Source organism: Crassostrea angulata, chromosome 1 (assembly GCF_025612915.1).
Source record: "Crassostrea angulata isolate pt1a10 chromosome 1, ASM2561291v2, whole genome shotgun sequence".
NCBI classification, from domain to species: domain Eukaryota; kingdom Metazoa; phylum Mollusca; class Bivalvia; order Ostreida; family Ostreidae; genus Magallana; species Magallana angulata.
Genome location: NC_069111.1, coordinates 47,565,965 through 47,590,895, shown reverse-complemented (window position 1 = coordinate 47,590,895; position 24,931 = coordinate 47,565,965). Strand labels below are relative to the sequence as shown.

The 24,931-nt window shown below is 34.9% G+C and overlaps 2 protein-coding genes across 2 annotated transcripts; one reads left to right on the top strand and one right to left on the bottom strand.

Annotated features, from left to right (window-relative positions):
* The first annotated feature begins 2,325 nt into the window (after positions 1-2,325).
* LOC128165581 (uncharacterized) lies at positions 2,326-10,055 on the top strand. The gene is made up of 2 exons (XM_052830258.1): positions 2,326-2,946; positions 8,370-10,055. Exon 2 carries the CDS (start codon positions 8,380-8,382, stop codon positions 9,793-9,795), a length of 1,416 nt encoding a protein of 471 aa, XP_052686218.1. The 5' UTR covers positions 2,326-2,946; positions 8,370-8,379; the 3' UTR covers positions 9,796-10,055.
* A 1,121-nt stretch (positions 10,056-11,176) lies between these two features.
* On the bottom strand, positions 11,177-24,892 carry LOC128157032 (TAF5-like RNA polymerase II p300/CBP-associated factor-associated factor 65 kDa subunit 5L). Its single transcript, XM_052819390.1, has 26 exons — positions 24,746-24,892; positions 23,807-23,866; positions 23,511-23,714; positions 23,140-23,205; positions 22,796-22,894; positions 22,042-22,212; positions 21,801-21,883; positions 21,211-21,329; positions 21,025-21,128; positions 19,754-19,966; positions 19,493-19,624; positions 19,243-19,324; positions 17,497-17,656; positions 17,169-17,287; positions 16,822-16,951; positions 15,976-16,039; positions 15,744-15,804; positions 15,363-15,558; positions 14,806-14,982; positions 14,021-14,133; positions 13,721-13,802; positions 13,487-13,598; positions 13,103-13,271; positions 12,567-12,689; positions 12,043-12,106; positions 11,177-11,919 (listed from the first exon to the last, which is right to left on the bottom strand). Exons 1-26 carry the CDS (start codon positions 24,884-24,886, stop codon positions 11,805-11,807), a joined length of 3,159 nt encoding a protein of 1,052 aa, XP_052675350.1. The 5' UTR covers positions 24,887-24,892; the 3' UTR covers positions 11,177-11,804.
* Between the last annotated feature and the right edge of the window lie 39 nt (positions 24,893-24,931).

The following is a 24,931-nucleotide window of genomic DNA, read 5'->3' as shown; positions in this document are numbered from 1 at the left end:
TATTACAGTTAAATCAACTATGCAAGTTTGAAATAGTACTATCATCTATTAAACATGTGACCTGTTCCTAAAAACTTCACTTTATCCAGCATCCGAAACCAGACTGTCAAGTGCATCAGTATCATAAGACACACCATCCATGGAAGTCTGGTGAAGTAAGGACAAGTAATAACTAAGATATCATCATCAGAGGGCACCTGTTTCAAAAACTTTATCTAACCAGCTCTTAAAACCTTAACCTCCTCCAGCATCCGAAACCTATTGCTCAGATTCAGCATTCAAGCTTGTCAGGTGCATCAGTATCATAAGACGCACCATCCATACAGGTTTGGTGAAGTTAGGACCAGTAGTAACTAAGATATAATCATCAGAGGGCACCTGCAACAAAAACTTAACCAGCTCTAAAAACCTTAACCTCTTCCAGCATCCGAAACCTATTGCTCAGATTCAGCATTCAAGCTTGTCAGGTGCATCAGTATCATAAGACGCACCATCCATACAAGTTTGGTGAAGTTAGGACCAGTAGTAACTAAGATTAATCATCAGAGGGCACCTGCAACAAAAACTTTAACCAGCTCTAAAAACCTTAACCTCTTCCAGCATCCGAAACCTATTGCTCAGATTCAGCATTCAAGCTTGTCAGGTGCATCAGTATCATAAGACGCATCATCCATACAAGTTTGGTGAAGTTAGGACCAGTAGTAACTTAGATATTGCTATCAATGGGTACCCGCAACAAAAACTTTAACCTGCTCCAAAAACCTTAACCTCCTCCAGCATCCGAAACCTATAGCTCAGATTCAGCACTCAAGCCTGTCTGGTGCATCAGTATCATAAGGCACACCATCCATGCAAGTTTGGTGAAGTACAGACCAGCAGTAACTAAGATACTGCTATCAAAGGGCACCTGCAACAAAAACTTTAACCTGGTCCAACAACCTTAACCTCCTCCAGCATCTGAAATTTAGGACCCAGATTCAGCATCCAAGTCTTTCAAGTCCATAGGTAGGTCCAGATGCATCATCCATGCAAGTTTGGTGAAGATAGGACAAGTAATAGCTTAGATACAGGACCTGCAACAAAAACTTTAACCAGGTCCGGACGCCGACGCCGACGCCACCGCCGACGCCGAGGGTATAGCATAAGCTCTCCTTGACTTCGTCTCGGTGAGCTAAAAATGTATCCGAACCATTTGTATTATACAATAAAGTATGTTCAAACTAAAACTATATATATATATATATATATATATATATATATATATATATATATATATATATATATATATATATATATATATATATATATATTCAACTGCAGACAGTTCGTTTTTAAACTGGCAAGAGCTGGATCTTGTGTAGTTTTTTGTCAGTTTCTATATGAATCACAATGCGATTTTGGCAAGAAATAAAGGAAAATATATCAAGTGAATATAAATATTGCTCAGTTTAAAGTTGAATAACTTCTCTATCCATCACTGTACGTATATCCCTGGATAAACTGGTCAAATATTGCCATTAAATATTCTATGACTCGGAGTATCAAGTTCTCAAACTATCTATTGCAATATTCTGCATCAATCCTTATGTGGTTTTCATTATGCCCTTTAAATCCACTTTTAAAAGACCCTTTCACAATTGGCGCACGAGCAGATGCGACGTAAAATTAAGATTTGGATCGTAGACTGTTGCCAAAATATTCGCACATGAAAATTCGTACTAAATTCGCTCGATCTAAAGCGACCTTTGTGCGATGCAAACGCATTAAATCTTGCGATATATTTTGCGTCTATATGCGACTGTTTTACAATAAAAAGCGAGTGTTGTATGATAATGCAAGTGATCAGGTGGACGTGCGGCGCTCGTGCGATCATCCGTTCCATGGTAGGAATGCTTGTGCGAGTCAGAGGGGGTAACATGCGCTTCTTAATCCATGACCTGCCCACCAAGGTCTTCTTTGTCTTTCATATCGTTGTCGACAACGAATAAGAAACGCCAGCACGCCCATATGTCTTTTCTGGAGTTGTGCTCGGAGATTCAGTAAACCCAGCAGACAGCGAGGAGAGATTCAGTAAACCCAGCAGACGGCGAGGAGGTATTGGCGCAGCAGCATCCATGGTCAACTGTGGTCTGAAAGTGTTGACGAAGCAGCATCCATGGTCAACTGTGGTCTGAAACAGAGATGCTTATACAGGGTGTATATGCTAGTGGCAAATCATGGCAAATTGAAACTGATAAATCGTGCAATGAAAGTAAAACGTTGCAAGATTACATAAGACACGTTGAGCAACAGTCTCATGGTCGCAAAACACACGCATAGACGGCTGGTGTTCATCTTTAAAAATCGTGCATCACTTTTGCAAGTATGCAAAACGTTGTATGACGTTCGTACTAAAGTTCATGCGTTGCATTGCAATAATTTAGGATCGCATTTGGTCGCGTCCGAATAGTGTGCATGTCCATTATTTTAAGGAGACTTAATGCGACCACCTAAACGCATTCTATGATTGCGGGACATCGTGCAACGTATGCGAGACCTCGTGCGAAGCTAAAACATTCCGATTGCAAAGTGTTGTAAATTGCTCGTGCGTCAACTGTGAAAGGGCTTTTAGATGTTAATTTCCATTTTATATATGAAAAATTCAAATAGATTTCTAATGTAATTTTCTTTCTGACCGCGTCAATTGTGATACTCAAAACATTGTTTGGCGCTTATAGACTAATTAACGAACTACTGTATGGTGGCATCGATTTACGAATGCCTAGCACAACGAGGGACTAGCAGAAATGAAAGAAGTCGGGTTGCATGGATCGATATAGGATGTGGAATTCTCGGGCTTAATGAATCACCCATACCAAGAAAGCCTTCTTGAGCAACAGCTTATAAGAGAAATGCCGATGCTTCGGAATTTGGAGGACTCTGATCAGAAGGAAGGAAGCTGTACAGGTAATATGATCTTATGAAATATCTTCCTTCATTTTGTGTTCGATATTTTATGTGTCATTTAGTGCAAATGCACTCGGATAAATTTTCTAGGAAAAGCAAGTTACGATGCAGGTATTCTGTAAAACTTGGATAGATTTTACACCAATTAATTATAGACGTTGCAAAATAAATTCTGTTTTCGTCACAGACTCTAGAGGAATACTTTAAAATAAATGGTGTGTTCATAATAAATAATAACGAAAGTGTGTTAAAATTCAATAACCTAATAAAACATTTATGTCAAGTTGGAGGATCATATGTAATTACTGTTTAATTACATGTATGTCAGAGAAGATTATTTTAACAATCATATCAAAGCAAATCATATCAAGTAACAACACCGGTGCTGTTTTGTTTACAAACTCTGTGTATTTTTAAAATAAAAGGTTGAAATCGAGCAGCCAGGCTATGTGTTTGTGGCTTTTGGAGCTTTCTAGTAGCGATATGTGATTACCAATGTCATATATTAAATACTTTTAGCTTGCTTAGTGGAATTATTAGTTGTGATTTCAACAGAGCGATTTTCAATTCCAAAAAAAGTCCTACAAGTAACCGGGTGAATAATGATGTCTAATTCATATGGATGGCTTCCCTGTAATATTTTTTAAAATTGTTTGTTTTTCCAAAATGTATTGAAAATGAAGTATTCACGGGTTTTCAGACATAATACAGCAAATGATTTTAATGTTAGAGAGATTTCGAAAGGAGTGGCTTTGATTTAATTATTCATCATTAGAGTTTTCAAAGGAATAACGATGACTAATTCATCACTAAAAAAATAATTCCCGTAATTTCGTTATTTTCCTAACGCAGGAATGTAGCAACAGGGCTTTAAACTTTCTTTTCTTATATAAATGTATTGAAACATAAACAAACAAGCTGTTTGATCCATCAAAGTTTTCAATTTGTAGGAAAAAATGATGTTGGAAGTTGATATCGAAACATTATAATCGATCGTACCCCCATTCACGGATGAGTAATTTGGTGTTAGACGCTTAGGTGTTTGAAGAAATTTGGTGCCAGAAATTTTGGCTTCTCGACTTTACGTGGGTCATTATCAAAATATGCAGCCTTTTGTGTCAGTGTCAATTTAAAGGGGGAAAAATAATGTTCTGGGGAATATATACAGTACCATTGGATTTTAGAAACTTAAACCTATATTGTTGAACAAATAAATCGACAATTTTACTGCTTAAAGTATAAAAAAAATATTATTTTCTATGAGATTTCAGTGAATTTAAGTTGTCATTAAATTTTTCCAACGTCTTTAACCTACAATATCTTCAATAATATTGAGGTTTTATTCCAAAAATCACCATTAATTTTTAAAACAACATTCATATTTTAATTTCTGCTATGCTCCTTAACAAGTTCTCTTTTAAAAACAATGAATTTGATGAGATATATGCTTGTACAAAAAATTTTTGTCATTGGTGTTACAAGGCAAATTATATAAAAATATCTTAAAATACATCAAGTAAATAATATTGTACTACAGTTGGAATCCCCCAGATCATAGTGACATCATTCCCTGCAACTAAAAAGATAAATATATCAGTGATGACTTCATTGTGATAGAAAATATGGCAGAAAATATTTGTTTGCTCCGAAAAATACAATGTAAACTGTGTCAGTGGGATAACGTGCTATTTAAGGTTTTCTATTATGAAAGAACAAAAAAGTTTTTCACATAAATGATGAATGTTTATCACATTATAACATAGGCTATGTAGCTTTGTGTAGTATCTGTTCTCTTTGGTCATACTGCTACATTTACTATGGATACATCAGTGGTATAACGGTCAGTGGTGTAACCAAAAATTGTTGTTACACCACTGAAAAAACTGTTACACCACATGACATTATTTAATTATTTCACTTTTTCTTCCATTTCATATATATTTTGAGCATTTTGAACAATTGTTATTTATCAATTTTACAAGTTAGACACTGTCACAATAAAGAGAGCTTGACTATTTAATTGCAGTTGTGTTTTCTTAATCTGGAAAATGAGACCTGTTACACCATTGACATTATTTGAAACACCATTGACATTTTGTATGCTCTAATTATGTTTTACTCATTTAAATACATGATTAAAAGATAAAAGTAAAAACAAATTTAATCTAATAAAGAAATGAAATTATCCACATTTTATTTTTATTAAAAAATCAAACTTTTTAATGACTTATAGTGTATTATAAGATATGTTATTCCACTGACATTTTACATTCCCTATTATGTTATACTAAAATCTTTCAAATGCTTAAAGGTAACAAATGCTAGCTGAGCTTCAACAAACATACATAGACAAAGAGGAAGTGTATATGCGTTGTATGCATTGATTTTGGAGAAAATTGGAGAAAATTCAATTTAATTGTCCAAAATCTATGATTGATATGAGCTGGTATAGTATTGACGATGTTGTTTGTGAGATTGATGAGGCAAAGAAAGTTCGAACTCGGTACAAGGTGGATAAAAGTGTGTGGAAGCCAATAGTAAAAAATATAACATCAAAGAATGAGTGAATTACTGTAAAAAAAACATCTACATGCAATTTTTCTGTCAGTGGTGTAACACTGATTATAAGTGGTGTAACAGTGTGTCTATCTTCAGATTATGAAAGAATGAGGCACGAAAACTTTTATTTAAGATCAAATTTATCACGTTTTAAATGCAATCAAAAATAGAAATTAGTTTATTTTACAAAATTTAACATGCTTATCTCTTATTTATTATCGCTAGGTCAGTGGTGTAACTTTATGTCAGTGGTAAAACATAATAATCAGTGGTGTAACATGAACATTTTTCTCCTAATAAAATTAACTGACAATAATACATGTATATTTGAAAACACTAGTGCATTTTTAGTAATGTCTTTTTTATGCTCCATTGAAAGAAAAATCCAGTTGTGTTCTTTTTAATGCTCAAATTAAAAATTTGTTGGGTAACAGCAAGACTTTGTCTCAAATGTTATGTTGGTCACTATGTAAATGTGTCAAATATTTTCTGTTATCTAATTCTAATAACTTTAAATGAATTTTGTTGATATAAGCTTTATGTCCATCATTTTAAAAGAATTATTTTATTTTATTTAAGAATTTTTTCCTATACTATATACCTGTTACACCACTGACAAAATGTTCACAGTTAATTAAATTTCAGTCTAATTATCAACCAAATGGTAGATTCCAATGTTTGCAAATTTTTAGATGTTATACTTCATTGTTTGTTAAATGTGTTTTTTGCAATCAAAGTAATTTTTTCAGCAATAATTTTCTCATGTTTTTCATTTTTCAAAAGTCTGCATATTTTGATAATGACCCACGTGCCCCCCCCCCCCTCCCCCCTCGAAACACAAACCAGGCACAAAAAAACCTGCTTCATAATATTCTCTGAAATAAATTAAAACAGTTTAAATTGCATTTTAACGATGAACATGTATTTATTCAAATAAATCGTTTTTTGTTAAAATTGTGTTTTCTGTTCTATAAAAATCGACATACGATCATATCAAAACGCATTGTAAAATATTTCGTCACATGTAGTACGAGTGTGCTTATCAAGGGAAAAATTAACTTTGGTTGACGATTGTCTGTGCAAAGTTTGACTGTTGATAACATTTATGGAGCATTAATGCAATACATCATTTTTCCCACAGTCGGTTGCAACAGTCACAAACCTACTAGCTATCGCGGGACAATATAGCAATTACAGAGTATTGGGTTACATCTTCATTAAATATTGGTGTTGGATTTCATTATGAGATCGATATGGAATACACAACACGCGGATGAGTCATCGGCTTCTGTTGGAATTCGTCAGATCAATATTCTCCGATATGGGTTGCGTGAGAAAATCAGATTTCCTATACATATCAGCAATACATAATAATGCTTCTCTCTCTCTCTCTCTCTCTCTCTCTCTCTCTCTCTCTCATTATTTAACCCTCGATGACCCCCCCCCCCCTCCACCCACTGTCCAGCTTCGACCTTTTTTCTCATCATTTTCACTTTAGGCATTTTAGATTTTGACAAATATATTGGAAACAAATGTATCAATTCTGCATAATTCTTAGTTGTCATTTTAAATTATGACGGCACTGTATTGTATGGCATATCCCAAGTTTATTCGAAACGAAAATGTTTTACCAATTCATAGTAAAACATATTTGGTAACGGAATAAAAGGCCCACTGTTCGAAAAATCTTCTACCTTATGTAGCTACAATTAAAGGCATATTAATTATGCATCGATTATGTGTAATTAAATCGTGATTTCGTCCGAGACCGGACTATGACAACTTATGTGTTTATTCAGCGCGGTACTCTTGAAAGTGAATCAGAGGTATAATTGCTATTAAGTTACCCCCAACAGCTGAGTTAATAAAAAAAGAATAAGGATTATGACATCTGTTTATCTGGTACAAAGGGACACAGAAAACATATAACTACGCAAAGTAGAACGTGTCAATTGAACACGTTAATCCGATAATTCTGGGATATCCATTTGTCAGAGTTTTAGGGATGCCCATATTGTAAAACAGCTTAAGGTAGGTTTCATGATGGAAAATATTACATTTTAAATTTTTACTTTATTATAGTTAAACAACTTTTCATTCACTTTGAATTGATGTCAGGTTGGAGAAACCGATTCATTTTATGTATGCAGATTTAAATATACATTATAAGCATTAATGATTTAGCGTTATAAAGAGAACTAGGTGACAAAACTTTTCCTGATTAAATATATACAGATTTAATAAAGTATTGTAGAGTTGCAATTCTTTGGTGTTGTTCATGCGGATATGATGGTAGCGAGCATTGTAGAGAAAGAATGCACCCGCAATTCACGTCTAAATTTCTCTCAGAATCTCTCTTCATTTATCCATATATTGTTAGTCAAAGTAGGTAAATAATTGTTATTGTCAATCAGTAGGTTTTATTGATGGAACAGACAATTCTTCCATTTATGCCGAGTGCAAACATTTGGAGCATAACATCGGTCAGTGACGCCCGACGTCCGTCTTCTTATTGTAGCTTAAGTCGATCGATCCAATCTGTACGTATATTCAACCTTAAAACTTCAAGACAAGCGCGGGGCATTTTTGGGGAGACTGGTGCCTCCGCTATTTTTGTCAGCCAGCATGTTTCATATATTTATGAATAGGAAAAGAAATTATAGACAGGTGGATTGTCCATAATTTTAAGACGGTGTAAAATGAACCTGAATGTTGGTATTTCCAACAGACTGGGTCTTCTAAGACCTCACTGGTCAAGAATACCATACCGAAGTGTCTTGATAGGAAACTAATTAAAATTGTTCCCTTTTAGACGAAAATATGCTACATTAATGAAAAACTTTGACAATAATTTCTCATTCTAGGTCAAGAACAATGAAGATTCGACAGCTTCTTCCCAGCAACTTCTTTCAAAAATCCAAAAGTAAAAAGAAGAAACATTTTGGCAAATGCAAGGACAATTTAAAAGAAACAAATACTGTCACTGAACATTTCGACCATGCCGAAGTTTTAGTCCACTCTCGTGAGAACAGTATATCCAATTTGGTGGATCTTCATTCAGACTTGGACACTTTGTTTGAAACCCTCCGATCAAGAGCAAACCGAACGCACGCGACTCAGCAAACTTCGGAGACAGAGTTACAAACCCTAGAACAGAGCGTTGTGACTTATGAAAATATAGGACAATTCAACAGCTTGAAACCAAGAACGAGGATTCGAACCAACCCTTGGATTCAGGTTCCAGCCACTGAGCTGTGCATTTATCAGTCGGATTCGGACAATAAATACGCTGAAATTCAGAATTTAGGGAGTCGAAAGGAAAGCAAAGTTGTTGAAAGACTTGTAGTGTGTAATATTCCCGAGAAAGACGACATACTTGAAGCGCAAGAGAATCTTTTCATTTCGAAACGCCAGAGACGGTCTGCAGAAAAGAACATTGAGACCCATTATCGCTGGTCTATAATATCCGAGGGTGACGTGTCTATTGACTGGGAGTGTCACACATTTGATGAAGACTGGGACAATAGCAACCTAACATACACTTATAATGCACCATATGAAAATGACCTTGACTTGATCCTAGAGCAGGGGATGTCCGAGGCCGACTACACACGAGTTTCTATTGAGGACCTTTTACAGGAAATCGTGTATGACACCGATTATCACAAAAATACCACAGACGATGACACAGAAATGGCAAACAATGAAGACCGTTCAGATAATTCTAGCATAATTTCGTATCCAATGACGAATGCTAATGACGTCACAAGGGAGGGTTTAATGCAAGAATCTCTGGACGCAGGCTACGCAAGTCTGACTCGAGATGGGACTCTAAGCTCGGACGACGATGAAAGAATCGACATCGATAATATGAACTCTAATTTGTCATGCCGAGAATTTTCGCCATTGGAGGAAGATGACAAACCTCAAGAAATGGATTTCGCCGTAGGACAGGAAGCGGAATCTAGTGAACGTACGTTACCGGAAGTGAAACAAAGTCTTCAAGAGAAGATAAACCAGCTACGTCTTGAGAAATTAGTCGTGCAGAATAAGATTAAGGAGGCTCAGGAGGAAGAAAAAGCCCGGATAGAGCAGAGGAGGCTTCTGGAGGGTAAATTTCCAGCGGAAAGAAAATTATCATTGTTCAAAACCCTGATTGACCTAAAAGAAAGACTGGAAAACCAAACTATGCGTATACAGAGAAGCTACTCAGCGGTTTTAACCATGAAGAGGAACTTCTCTCGCCAGAAAACCCCAGTAATTTGTGTGTCCACCAAAATTACGTTATAGGGAGTGAATCGGAAATTGAAGGACTTTTTTTTTTAATTTTGAACTTATTTAAAATGTTTTAAGAACAATAAATTATCTTTTCCTTACTACCGAAGACCGCTTATATTACGTACGGTAAAACCGTATATTGATTGCAGGTGAATGTTTATTTTGTAAAGACAGATCTTTTACTTTTAGTGCTTGAGTTTAGAAACTTCGTTGTAACAATGTTGTAATTGCAGTTTCTTCATTAGTTTTAAAATAAATATATTATTATACTTTTTTGGTTTCGTTCTATCTCGAGGACCCTAAGGAAGCTATACACATTTTCCCCAGGGTGAAAACGTAAATTAGTACATAATTGCCACTGAAAGGTATGCATGAGCCATAACCTCAAAGTGGAAAAAATAAGGACACAAATGAAAAATTCTGGAAAATTAATTCAAGGTGTATTGACAGCAACACAATCCCAAATTTACTTATAAAGTTTCATATAGATTGAGTTAATTCAAATACCATATTCACACTACAAAGTGTAAGTATTCTCATTACTATAGTCATTAGATGGCCAGACCTCAATGTTGAAAAGGGCCAAATATCCCAGAAAAATACTAGATAGTTTTTTGGTAATTTGCCCATCTACACATGGTGTTCTTATAACCAATAGAGTTTCATAAATTGAAAGTTTGTACGGCAGTTTAAGAGGAGTCGCCTTGACAAACTTTTCATTAGGTAGAACATTCTATATACAGGCATGGCCAAAATTCTAATTTCAGAAGAGTCTAAATTCTAACCCCCCCCCCCCCAAAAAAAAAAAAAAAGGAATCGGAATTTCTCGGTAATATGCACACCTACACATTGTCCTTGGGTTACATTACCTTCAAAGTTTAATAAAATTCTGTGTGCAGCAGTTTGGGAGGAGAACTTGCGCTAACACACTGTCCATTACTGCATTCAATAAATGTCCAAGTTTAAAAGTGCAGAAATTCCCAGAAAAATAACCGGAATTCCTGGTAATATGTACAACTACGCATTTTATTCGTAGTTTTTACAAAATTCTAAGCTGTGGTTTAAGTGAAGTTCCGCAGAAAAAAAGAACAGACCGAAGACTGTTAGACCGACCGACTGACATGGGTCTAAAACATTATACATTATACCACCACCAACTTGTTGCATTGGGTTTAATAAATTTAAATTAGGAAAATGTTAAACCATTGAAAAGTTTGAATTGATCAATGGGTATATACTGCTTCCCTATATCTTCTGTCATTGCTGTAACTTATCCAGTATACCTGGATTTGTTTATCTAAAACAATGTTTGCCATTCATTGATTCAGCCATCAACTGAACAATACGTGCTTGTACTTGATGATGGCCTGTGTAAGAAAAACATTACAATATATACTGGTACATAAAAGATTTATTCTTTCATATTACTCTTCTTGAGATCTTTTAAGAACATTAATTAAATGCAAGTACCTCTTGCATGCCATAAATTTTACAAATATTTAAAGAAAAACACTACCCAAACCCATGATTATTTTCAATTGTTTGTTAGCATAGAGAATTTGTTTAAGTTACTGACTCAGAGTAACCAATTGTTTGTCAGCATACAGAATTTGTTTAAGTTACTGACTCGAGTAACCATTTGTTTGTCAGTATAGAGAATTTGTTTAAGTTACTGAATCAGAGTAAGAAATCGTTTGTAAGCATTGAGAATTTGTTTAAGTTAAAATTGACTCAGAGTAACCAATTGTTTGATTGTTTGATTGTATCATATATTACAGGAATAACCAGTTATTGCACTTGGAAAAAACCTTGACAACTGAGCCGCTTCAGTGATTACTGACTTCAACAGTACTTTACAGGGGATTAATCCTATAAATCTTGGTCCACATTTCTCTACAGTATTTGTCTATCAAATGGCAAATCTGACTGAACACATCCAGTGAACTTATCACTTCCTTTTGTTTTCTTCCAATCTTCAGACAGGGGAATTTCTCTCACTCAAGCAATACCAAATTTTATATTCACACCGCCCCTGCTCCTCTGAGTACATTGTGCTCTGAATACTGTAAATAAGTCACCACCGCAGATTTTGCGGAAAAGGATCCTAGCAGTTCAGGGGATGAAATTCCATCTGAGCTGTAACATAAATAACACTCAAGTTATCATCTCGTATCATTATTTCAAAACAATGTTATAATTAGATGACAAATTGCTTGAGTTAATATCTGTTAATAGTGTAACTGAGTTGAATGAACTCACTGGGAACTGCTACTGGCCACGCCTTTCCTGATGTCCCAGACTTTTATTGTACAGTCCATCCCACCTACAAAAGTCAATCAAATGCTCAAAACATTAAAATGTACAGGAAAAAATGGATACAATGTACAGTAAACCTTTTTCCTTCTATAGTTTCTGCTGATGTTGTTCCATACTAAAAAACCCCAAACAAAAGGATGGACAGGGAATTATATACAGTCATGTACATGCATAAAGTGGGCTTTTTTATATCATAGTTTTAGTTTCAGGTCGGCAAAAGTCATGTACAGCCAAATCTCAGTATCTTGAACTTCATGGCAGATAGACAAAACTTTATTTTACAAATATTCAAGATTCTTAATAAAACTGTAGTTGGGACTTCCAACTCAATCATATGTTACACGGGATATCAAAGTTTAACTGTATTTGCGGAAGACCTCACAATTATCTACATGCAAGTACCAATACATATACTTGTGATCTAAATTTTGAGGGTGGACAGTCATCAGTGTTGTGTGGGTGGTTACCTGAGGCCAGCAGGGTGCTGTCTCCACTAAAGGACAGGGAGTGTATGGTGTCGGTGTGACCCTTCAGTTCCTTGTACAGCTGTCCAGAGCTCAGGTCCCACACTCTTATTCTCTTATCTTCACCTTATTATTTGTAATCAAAACCATAATTTACTGGAGTTGTAAAAGATGATGTGTCATATTTTAGTAAAATAGATATATATATATACTTGTATTTCAATTAAAAAATACTAAAGAGTTGAATTGAAAACACTTGAATATAAATCATTTTTCAGACGTAAAAAAAAAAGGAATGGCATTCAGTACTCATTGAAAATGGTGATTTTCAATTTGACAAGAATTATATATTTTAGGCAGCCACATATATATATTCTAATTAAAAGTAATTGTTTGAAGATCTATACTTGCTGCAATTTTGTACCAGTCCCTACTTTTGCCAGGCAGTATCTCATACATTATTACAATTTATCTTTTCAAACAAGTATACACTACTTTAAAATCCTCACAGCCAGCTATTTATATATTAGTACATGTACCTGCAGATGCTAGGTAGTTTCCGTTGGGTGAGAATGTCAGTGTCATGATGGTTCCTCTGTGGCCGTGCATCAGTCGCACAGACTTCCCGTCCTGTAGCGTCCAGAGGCGGACTGAGCGGTCAGAGGAACCGGTGGCCAGATAATTACAGTTAGGATGGAACTTGACACACTACAAGGAATCAAATTCAGGTCTCCTGTCATTATGCTTAAGTTTAAACTTGAGGCAGATATAAAATGAATCCAGATAAAAATTGAAATTTTATGGTCTGAGGGCTGTAGAGAATTAAAAGGCCTGAAAACTTAAGATCACATAGTTCAGAGGCTAAAATTGCACCATTACTAGGCAAGGAGATGGCTTAACTACTGAATGAATAAAAAACTCACATCTACATCCAGGTTGTGCCCAGCAAATGTGCGTACTGGATAAATCCTGTCACTGACCCACAGTTTGGCTGTGCGGTCTTGTGAACTGCTGGCAAAGTACCCGCCAATGCTTCTGTAAACAGAAGGAACTCAAATCACTCAATGGTGGTTAATCTCAGAGAAAAAATAAATGTTACACAGAATTTTGTTGTTTCTATTTCATGTAAATTCAATATACATTGTAGGAATATTTACCCAACATCTAGATCCCAAATTGGAGCATTATGACCTTTATAACACACTTTGTTGGTATGTGTGCTCATATCCCACAACCGAACTAAAAGGGTTACAAAAATTATATTGATGCAATGATTCAGGAAATCAAATCATTACAAAAATGTCTAGCTAATATTTCTTCATCAGATTGAATAATTTTCTATACATGTAACCTGCTCTGTCATAAGGATGATACAGTTCGAGCACTGTATTTTTCTAAAATTTTCATACATAAAAAAGAAAATTAAATTATTTTGTTGAATTTGTGTGAGGTTAAACCTGTAGCATCCTCTGATGCAGACAGCAGGTGCTTGGAGTCCGTGGAGAAGCAGGTCTTGTAGACAGAGCCGCTGTGGGCCCTCAGGGTCACCGTCTCTGTGTAGCGGGGCTTACTGAAACATATGGCAAACATTGAAACTCAGGTGTCATAAAGCACTGTTAATCATGTTAAGTCAGAGATTCATTAAATAATTCAAAATTAAAAATGATTACAAAATTTATTCAGAAAGGTTACTACTTTGCGTACACATCATAAAAATCCAGGTCACACACTTTCCCTCAATTTGTAATATTGTCTTCCAAATTTAGCATTTGTTCATATATAGTCAATGAATTATTGAATAAAGAGAATTCAAAGATCCTACTCTTTATTCAATCTTTATTTTCTTTTATATTTTTCATATTTATGGTACTATCAATATCTAACAATCAAAGCTTTCATCACGCATGCATGCACATGTCTTTTAATCTCAAAGACATTATTCGACACTTTGTAAATCCTATTACAGTAATATGTGTTAGTGACTTACAAATATATATGCAATAGGACTACATTTCTTGTACCATAAATATGGTACATGTAATGGCAAAGTTTACTATGGCATAGAAGTTCACCTTCATGATACATTTCAAATGCAATTTCATCCCTGTTGCATGAACCTTGTAGGTTGAAGTAATTTGCTCAGTATTTCAATGACAGTAAAATCACAGTTGAAAGCATCTTCACATCTACTTAATTAAGGCAGTAGCTCTCTCATTCCTGTACACGATATTGCCTACCGTACCTTTCTTCTAAAACGTCCACGTTCCAGTAATCGGCTGCTATGTACAGTTTACAAGGGTCCACTGTTTGGGGGGTGGACTGCAAGAGACTAGGGGTGGTGCTCCAAAGCTTGATAGAAGCATCCTCAAACCCAGCACTAATGAGGGTTTTATCAGGCGAGATATCAACAGTGCACAGCCTGAATTAAAAGATACGTTTATGTCAATTATAAAGTGTTCTTTCCTTTTACCAGGCAAAAACTGAATTCAAATTTAAAAACACACAACATTTAAATAAAAATGTTTCCCTAATTTGTTATGTGTATACAAATATGTGTATGCTTTCAAATAATTTATGGCTTAATCGTATACATGTTCTCATGCACAGATGAAGAATTTTTCCATTTGGGATCTGAGGGATAATTTTGTTTGCCAGGAACATCCGAGGCCTATTTTTAGTAACTTTACAAGTTTGAATTTTTCAAGAGAGGTGAGCCCAGACCTCCCCATTCCCCTTAAAATTTTTGCATTTGTATATGTATTGCAAGGAAGACAACTGTGACTGAAGGAATGAACTAACCCTTGGTATGCATTGATGAATGTGTAGAAACAAATGGAGGGTAGACATGGAGGCCCCTCCCTCACTTGTCTGATTGACAGTTGTAATGCTGACATAGCCTCCAAGTGCTCTGGATCTTCCTTTATCTCAAAAGACTCCTCCTTTGTTGTACTCAAGCCCTCGGTTAAATCCAGCTTTCCTTTGGCTTCATTGTCAACTAATTTACAAAACACACATTATCTATGAATTAAAAATCCATTAATTTATTTCTTCACATTAAATGCATCCAGGTGATATATCACATCTTATTGCATTAAAATATCATTTCAAAATAAACTTATAAAATAATGGAAATTTCAAGAGTATGAAATGACTCAAAGAAATGGGTAGACCCAAAAATACCTGTATTTTCTAACTTAATATGTTGATTAAAAATTTGATATATTGTGCTGTTGTCTTCATGCTGAAATACAACCAAAAGGGAGATTATAACATGTAATATATAAAATAATATATCATCACATTTGTAAATATCAATAATTAAAATTTTTTGCTGCATTTCAGCAACAAGTATGTCTTGTATTCCATCATTTTTGCAATAAAATTCTGGCATTTTCTTTTACAAGCTTCTTACCTTTAAATGTCTAAGTAAATATTCCAAAGCCTCCTCTGATAACTTTATTTTGAATTTATTCTCCCTAGAAAACCAAAGCAAGGACAGAGTGTCATTTGAAAGCTTAAAAGTGTCAAGGGTTTGTCTATCAAATTATTATAAAAATTGATAATTTGTTGCCACAGCCCAAAAAACAAGTATTTTCTCCAATCTGATTAAAACCAGATCCTTGATCCGCTCCTTGTTTTTCTATTGTTGCTACACAAGGATATGAAGAAACCCCACTTGAGGTCACCTCCTGGCGAACTTTGATTTAAGAATATTCATGAGTTATTTAAGCCAATCAGAGCAATTTTAAGAAATGGTATTTTCGGGTTACAAATTGAAATGGATTCATTGACAAAGCGTTGACGGGACGTTAGCACATGTTCTCGAATCTTTTGGTATCAACGTGCTAGAGACGGAGCAGAAGTTGATATCCGATGCCCTCATGGAATCCAAAGATTGTATTGGCATAACTTCCAAAACACGTAACCGATGATTTCATTGGTCAAGACAAAGTTTAACAGGAGGTGACCTCAAGTGGGGTTTCTTCAGATCCTTGTGTAGCGACAATAGAAAAACAAGGAGCGAATTGAAAGTTTTATTAAGATTGGTACATGTATTTTCTCTGAACAATATCCATGAATTCCATTGTATTAATACGAATTCAAATCAGGTATACAATAAATATTAATTTGTATGTAAATACAGATTGTCTCTTGAGACAGAATCGTTGAAAATGACAAATAATGAGGTAAAAACAAATCTTATGAAAAAAAAACTCTGTATACAATATACAGGATTGCCTTTGATTTAAACTTTCACCTGAAATCTGTTGCCTCTAGACAACCTGACACATCAGATTGGTTGTACAACTTGTGTATAGATTCAAGTGTGTGGGTGAAGGACTTCTCATTCTCAAACAACTTCAAATGTTTACTGTAGAATCGATGAGCTGTAAGATGTAAAGAACATTAATATTTTAACTACCAGGTAAAATGCTTTAACCCTTTAACAGTGTGCTTTATACGTTTGAGATCTTTGTTTCTCTTTTTATTGCTATTTTATATGTGATTTGATATATCAATTTGACAAAAAAATTAACATACAGGGGATATTGTGTGTCCCTTTTTTAACACCTACCACAGTTTGACAATATATTGGTACTTTACCTGGTGTTTTGTGTCCATTGCACAACTGATCAAGGTACAGGTGAACAAACAACGGGTACAACAGGGGCTGAAGCTGGCTCCTGTATGGTTCACTTCCTTTGTTTATGTATGCTTTCAACCTGAAGAAAAATGTACTGGTCTTACTCATTTTCATTAATTCTTAGTACCAGTATTCGGTGTTCTATGATGAAAAAGAAGATAATACAAATACTGATTTTTGTAATAGGAACTTATACTTGAATTAAGCTATATGATATCAAATCAATTTGAAATTGAATTCATTTGACATGTTTGATAAATAAATGTTTATCCTGGACTTAAGTATTACCTGGAGAATTGTTCATCACATGAACTGGCATCCCCACTGATGCTACTGTAGGTTAGAAGATTGTCAACAGTTATCTCACCATTGCTGGCATTGTTCACTGCCATATCACTAATAGTTTGGGCCCATCGCGAATCCTTCTTTTGAGAACTTTCATGGTCCTGAAAAAAGTTGTTACTTTGAAAAGACGAGATGAATAATGTTGTTTATTAAAGGTCTTGTGGTTTTCAGCATTTATAATTTGTACAGTTGTAATGTAAAGTTGATTTTCACTTCTCTAATGGAAACCCACTTTTTCGTGTTTTTTTTTATTATTATTTAACCAGTTCTGATTACTTTAATGACTTACTAGAAACTGTCTCCGTTTCAAGTAATGGTGAACAGATAAATTTATCTGCTCATGGCGTACCCTCTTCATCACTCTCGATGCATGATCTAAAATTTTCGCCGAAGATTCGAGGAAAATCGAGCTAATGAATGGATATCGAACCCGATGTTATTTACAGATATAAAGGTACTTCGATTTACCCAAAGGGGCTCAAATAGAGACTAGAATTATTAACTGCATTATGCAGAAGGGTGCTGGTCACTTCGCCCCAAAGCCAAAGCGCCCCATGCACGAGCGCCCCAAATTTTTTTTGGAACGCCCCAAGTACAATTCACGAGCGCCCCAAGTGTATGTCACGAGCGCCCCAAATGTTATTTTTTTATGATTAATTTTTCTCACGTGTTTGTCACGAGCGCCCCAAATTTTTTTTTTATGGATCCTTTTTTATGATTAATTTTTTTCACGTGTATGTCACGAGCGCCCCAAATGTTGTTTTTTTATGATTAATTTTTTTCACGTGTTTGTCACTTGCAGTATAATTTCCAGTTACTGTACATATAAAATATTTTTAGATATCTATTATATTATTGTTACCCATTGAAATTTACGTGTTAGAGGATATTCTCATTAAATGAAATTTCATAATTACCGTTATAAGATTTGGGGGTTTTTGTGTACCATGGTGCATACTTCATTTCGATGAAACATAATTTTGCCTTATTTTTTTTCCACTGTTGGTTTAACTTTAAAATATTTGGGTTTTTCATGTAAAAAGTTGAGAAAAAAATCCTAGATATTCTTTGTTATTTCATACATGTACAACAATTCTGCGGACAAAACTTACACAACCATATACATATCCGACTAAAACTCACGCAAATTTTACTTAAATTTCATATTATTATCAATATGAATTGGGTGTCGGAAATTGCATGAAATAATGTACTGCTATTACAACCAAGGAAGTTTTACTAAGCATTTATTTGCCCTTCTCTTGAATCCACAACTTAATCCTGTCATGATGATGCTGTCGGCTTAATATTGATATTTATCGATTTTTTAACGAACACTAAAGGAGGGATCTGCGCGGAGTGTCGAGGCGTATAGTTCCTTTCTTGTTTTATTGCAATTTCAATAACATAACTTAATTTTACGCTTCCTTTATTATACATGTATTTTATAACTGACATGTTATACAAATAATAAATGGAAACAAATACAATTTTTCTTATTTCTTTATTAAAAAACACAAAATATTGCACAGTGCACAGATTGTAAATAATCTAAAATATTTGTATATATTGACGAAATATCTCTCTCTCTCTCTCTCTCTCTCTCTCTCTCTCTCTCTCTCTCTCATCATACATGACACGATTCTCCACTACACATTTCCATATGTTCTATTAAGTTCAAATAATCTTTCTTTTTGTCTTCTGGCAAAGTGACGGCCAGATTCTTAAATTCGTCTGGATCCGTATCCAAATTGTACATTTCTTGAAAATTCTATGAAAAAAGAAACAAAAAACAAATTCAACTGTGGTTTTTAAGTCCTGTATGAAGTCGTTTTCATCTTTACAAAAAAAAAATCTGTGAAATAATTTTTTTTACACAATGTTTTTTTTTTTGCATAGTAGACAAATTTGCGTTTTTAGCATGCGATGTCATGGTTACCTGGTTGTCTTTGAGTAAGCAATATTTGACACGGCGGCCCGGCTGACTGGGTGAGACTGCAGACTCTCGCTTAATCACACAGGAGTACGTATTATTCCAAGAATCTTCACATACACAATGATTATTACAGTTCTGTATGAAGTAAAATGTTAAAAACAAATGTTTATATATATTTAATAGTAAATAAAGACTTTCTGCATCTGCTTAAATTTTCAATCAGATGATCATTTGGAAGAACACTTTTCCCGATTTCAACCATACCGCCATATTTTGTCGTCCGAATTGCGGACATCCGGGTGTATTCTCATGGTATTCTCCCTGGTGTTCTACAAGAATGGTTGACCGGCCCCAGGTTTGATTGGAGGCAGAGGAAAAGAAGGGGGCCAAGGACAGTCCGTCCATCTGCCCCGGGGTTGAAAGAAGACCAGCCATCTCTAAGAATGTCGGTGCTAAATCTATGTTCATAACCTGCTCCTGTTATTTATTAAACATCGTTATTAATATTCATGTTGTAAACAATTTTTTCCCCTATCAATTATCCCATAAACAGAGAGTGCATTGGCGGATCCAGGGGGGGGGGGGGGGGGTCCGGGGGTCGGAACCCCCCTTTCTCTGGGACATGTGAATTTTTTTGAAAAATTTTAATGCCTATTTAAAGGCAATTTTCCCCATTTATAATATAAATACTGTAGTTATCTCAAATAAATGCTTTTAAAATTGCTTATTTAAAGAATTTAATACAACGTATCGTAATTTTGTTCTTATATGAAAAAACCCTATCGAATTTTTATCGAAATAATGTACATTGTACTCCCCTTCAGCATCCGATGTTTACTACACTGAGTAAACATGTGGAAAATTAAAGAAATACAAAACAATAACTTAAAAAATAACGACGTTCAAGTACGAGTACACGCATTCGTTTTACTTTTTTAAGCCGCTTTCAAATGTATTGTTAGTTTATTAACTTTCTTAAGTATCATAATAGATAATTTTTACTTCGTTTCGTACGAAAAATACAATTTGAAAGAAAATTACATGACCCGCTTGTTTATTGACAATTAATGAATTTTGCCCGTATTGATTTTCATCAGTTGGAACCCCCCCTTTTCCAAATAGCTGGATCCGCCTCTGGAGTGGGGTGGTCAGCCCTTGAGAGGACGTGAATCATGCAATCGATTTGATTGATTTCTCTCTATATAAACCATGTATTGTATCTGCATCAACCATGCATGAATTAATCGATTTGATTTTCACTCTATAACAATGCATTGTCCGAATGAACAAAGCTCTCTTCCTTTCAAGTTCTTTTAGTGATCTTTAGTTTTAAAAATTATGAGAAATAATAATAGATAATTTTTCAACAGTCATGTACACGTAACACAGTCGTTTCATGCATGATAGAAAATAAATAAATCAACTTAAAAAAACCCCAACTTAAACCCCCTAAAATAGACGTTGACAGAGGCTTCAGTGACTACATGGGGATTGATCATTGTTGAGTGAAGAATGAGCCGACAGTACAGTAATACCTTAACCACTCGGCCGGCTGTGACGTTTGGTCCTCGGATCATTAGCGGCACACGGACGTCGAACTCGTATAGCTGACGCTTGTCAGAGGGCATAGAAAACTGGCCTGTGTAAAGAGATATCGCTATCAAATGTCAGGCATTTCAACGTAATGCAGGAGCCTTATGCAGACAACAGCAAATGCTCACCTAAATGGAACCCGTTGTCGGAAGAAAATACGATGTATGTGTTTTCCAAGAGGTTTTTCGTTTGGAGAATATTGACGATGTTCTCCATCATATCGTCAACAGAGAGCAGCGTCCGCCACCTTTAATAGTCATTAACACAAGTATCAATTAATTAAGACCATTTCAGACCATCCAAATACATACATGTACAGCTTTTAAAGTCCAACGGATGGGGTAATTTGAAAATAAAAATGCAACAAAACATTGGGGAAAGTGGGCCGACTGGATGGGGGGATTTCATGCCACAACAACGCAACAATTGAGGCGCACGTAACATACAATGTACATGTATTATGTACATGTATGCTGTAAAATAGCACTATATCGTTTTATGTGACAGTGTAATGGCGTTTTGTTTGATAGTGTTAAATGTCGATTTTCCCGATGGACGTATTCGTATAACAACATACCTTAACACTACCCAACACATCTGAAAATTTAGTTTGACTTCACACTTCGGTCATACATAAAATGCTACATGTATATATGTACTTTGTTGCAATGCAAATATATGATTTTTTTTAATTCATGTCATCAAAAGACGTCCCTACCTGTTTCTAAACACTTGGTCTTCCGTCTTGACCGTGTCGTTGGGTAGCGGTGTTATTGCTTGTTGTATTAACCAGTGCTTGTCCTAAAAACATATGCATTTTAGTAAGTTAATGAAAAATAACATGATCTATAAATATAAATAATAAAATACGTCTAACGCATTGTCTGAGCTCATAATATCCAAGTTAGGACACATTATATGGATCGTGAGTTTTAATAAATCCTAAAGCTCTGGCCTACATGACCGTGTTTATTATAACTTCCGTCCCGTGGGGCTGTCTTGTTGGGGAAGTTGTTCTGGTATTTGGGGGCGGGGGTGAACGGACCGTGACAAGCAGGGGTGGACAACATCATGAAGAAAGGGGCGGAGTCCGAGTTCTGTAGACTCAGAAATGATGTGGCCCGTCTATTCTATAGAAGAAAAAATCATAGACAAATTTTATTTATTAAAGATAATTTTTTTATCATAACATTCAAACCCAGTACAATTAATCAACATACATACATGTAAACTGAAACTGCAGTATTCCCCCATTATAGAATATGACATATAATTCAATGCACAATACGGTTATCATATACATACACAAATTACGGAATCAAGTATACATTAAGCAAACTTTGATATCAAGATACAATGTATATCACGGTAGGATAGAGTAATTGTTCTACTATCTGAGACAAATAAGAGATTTGTTGATGGTACATGTATAGACTTTTATTAGTACAATTATATCACGGTAGTCACAGATTACCGCGCGTTTCTGTGGCGTCACCTCCTCTTTTAACAGCAAATAAGTATATGTTATAAAGTTAATTAAGAAATCCATATATCGATTTTAAATGTGTTTCTCTGATAGCCAGGTATGGGTATTTTTTTCTATAAAATTCATCAAATTAAATGAAATAAAAGGTAAACCGGGACGGAGTGTAGGGATGGCGGGGGTGACTGACTAACTATGACGTCGGTGAGTGGCGGGGGTGACTGACTTACTATGATGTCGGTGAGGTAGTCGGTCTTGGGGTCATCCTTATGGACCTCCAGGGTACCGTTCACAGACAGGTGATAGTTGTAGTATTTAGAGTTCCCAACCTCATGAAACATTTAGTAAAGGAATGTAAATCATAGCAATGAATACATACATGTATATACACAGATAGAATGCAGTAGTTAAATATTATTGCTGGAAACTCATTCAGTTGTGTAAACAATGATCTGAAATATCATCATGTAGTTTTTTGTAAGTTGTAAATATAACCAAACATTACAAACAAATTACAGACCAACAACTGATATAAATTACTACAGAAATGATTGACCGCTTTGTGTATACTCACCAGACCGATCCACCAATCCCAGCCCGGGGGTACGTGCTCCACCCCTCCCGCCATCGGTGTCCCATACTTAAACACATTGAATAAATTATTTTAGTCTGTACGTAACTTTACATGAATTATAAGTTATACAGTTAGTCTGTTCAACTAATTGGTTGCAAGCGTCTTATTTTAGATCAAAATTAACCCGTATACGTTCTTGTCCTAGATTTTGAAGAAGTGCAAAATAAATTCATTCAGTTTATCTATATCGTTTAATTGTAGGCATAACATTCTGATAAGTAGTTGAGACTGAAAAAATAGCAATGGGTATGGTGCATGGGCACCATTTTCTATGTTGGATCATTCTGAATCTGCGGCGAACTATTTCCCACCTGGTTTAGATATTTCCCGGCAAAGAAGGTGGAGTATCCCTGGCCTTTGAGGTAGGTGGGGAATGCCTTGACTTCCTGTGTCCGTTGCCAATACGGACTGCTACAGTTTCCCGTCAGAGAATTGTTAACGGCGCCATTACTGTGGACATATTTCCCGGTCAAGATGCTTGACCGACTGGGACAGCAAAGGGGCGCACTAACGTACTGGGGATTATAAAAACGTCAGTTAACATAAAATTCAGGATTTGTAATTATTAATTTGATGTCTCTCTTTAAAAATCTTGATAAATGTTTACCATATTTTCGAAGATTATCCCTTTGTCACCAACAAGATTCTTTGTTTTGGTCATTGGTGTCTAAATAAAAGCATAAACTTAATAAAAGCATAAGCTTTCTCATTGAATAGTACCGTTAATTCATACCATACTTTTTTGTAGCGTATTTGTTTAAATTGAATAATAAATAACCGTAACTTCAAATAATTTAAATATCTACTTCATTTCTTAACGGAGACTACAACCTTTTTTGTACAACGATAAGCTTTTATATGAAATTTCAAACATCTTATGGGCAAAAATATTTAAAACATACACGTAACTTATACATTAAACTAATGTTAAAAAACAAGGTTCACTTCCATGTACCACTGAAAATGATATTTGGTAATTTTGATGTATTTTTTCTAGATCCATAGATTTTCCCTACTTTGAAAGATAAATATGATGCAAATTTTGTAAATAAATCGTAATACTATAATAACGTCATCTGTTCTTCTTACATAAAGATTCAACTTGCAAATGTCACATACATGTACATTTACTGCCAAAGAGAATAATTACATGTATAAACGTTTGATGGTGAAAGTCAATAATGTGTTTACGTTTTTATGTTATCTAGCTATAGTATACTGTATAATGAAAGTTTTCATTGCAAAACAATATGATATGCATACATTATACATCTGTAGATCGATATAGATGTTAACAAGAAATGGTTTTTTCTTGTTTTCGGTCTATGTAAACAGGTAAAATGCATAAATTAATTTACATTGAGCATTTAACGTTATATCTTTAGTCATGACATGTACATATCGTTGCATACATTGCAATCTTAGATAAAATAGAATGAAACACTGGTAGGGTTTTTTTTCTTAGATATTAATAATTTGACTATGTGATCTGTGTGCTTTATGAAAATCATTGTATGGAAATGATAATAGATGTACTGTAACGAACCTGTCCCCCAAGCTTAACATCTTGGTCATCAGTCAATAGAAACACAATGTTTGGTTTTCTGTTCTTTGTTGAAACTGCAGGAATAAATAAAGTTAGAACTGTAATCCAAAGCATTCGCATTCTGAACACGTAAGGGGCCATTTTGTCCAGTCACATGATCAACTTGTTTGAGTTGAACTGAATTGG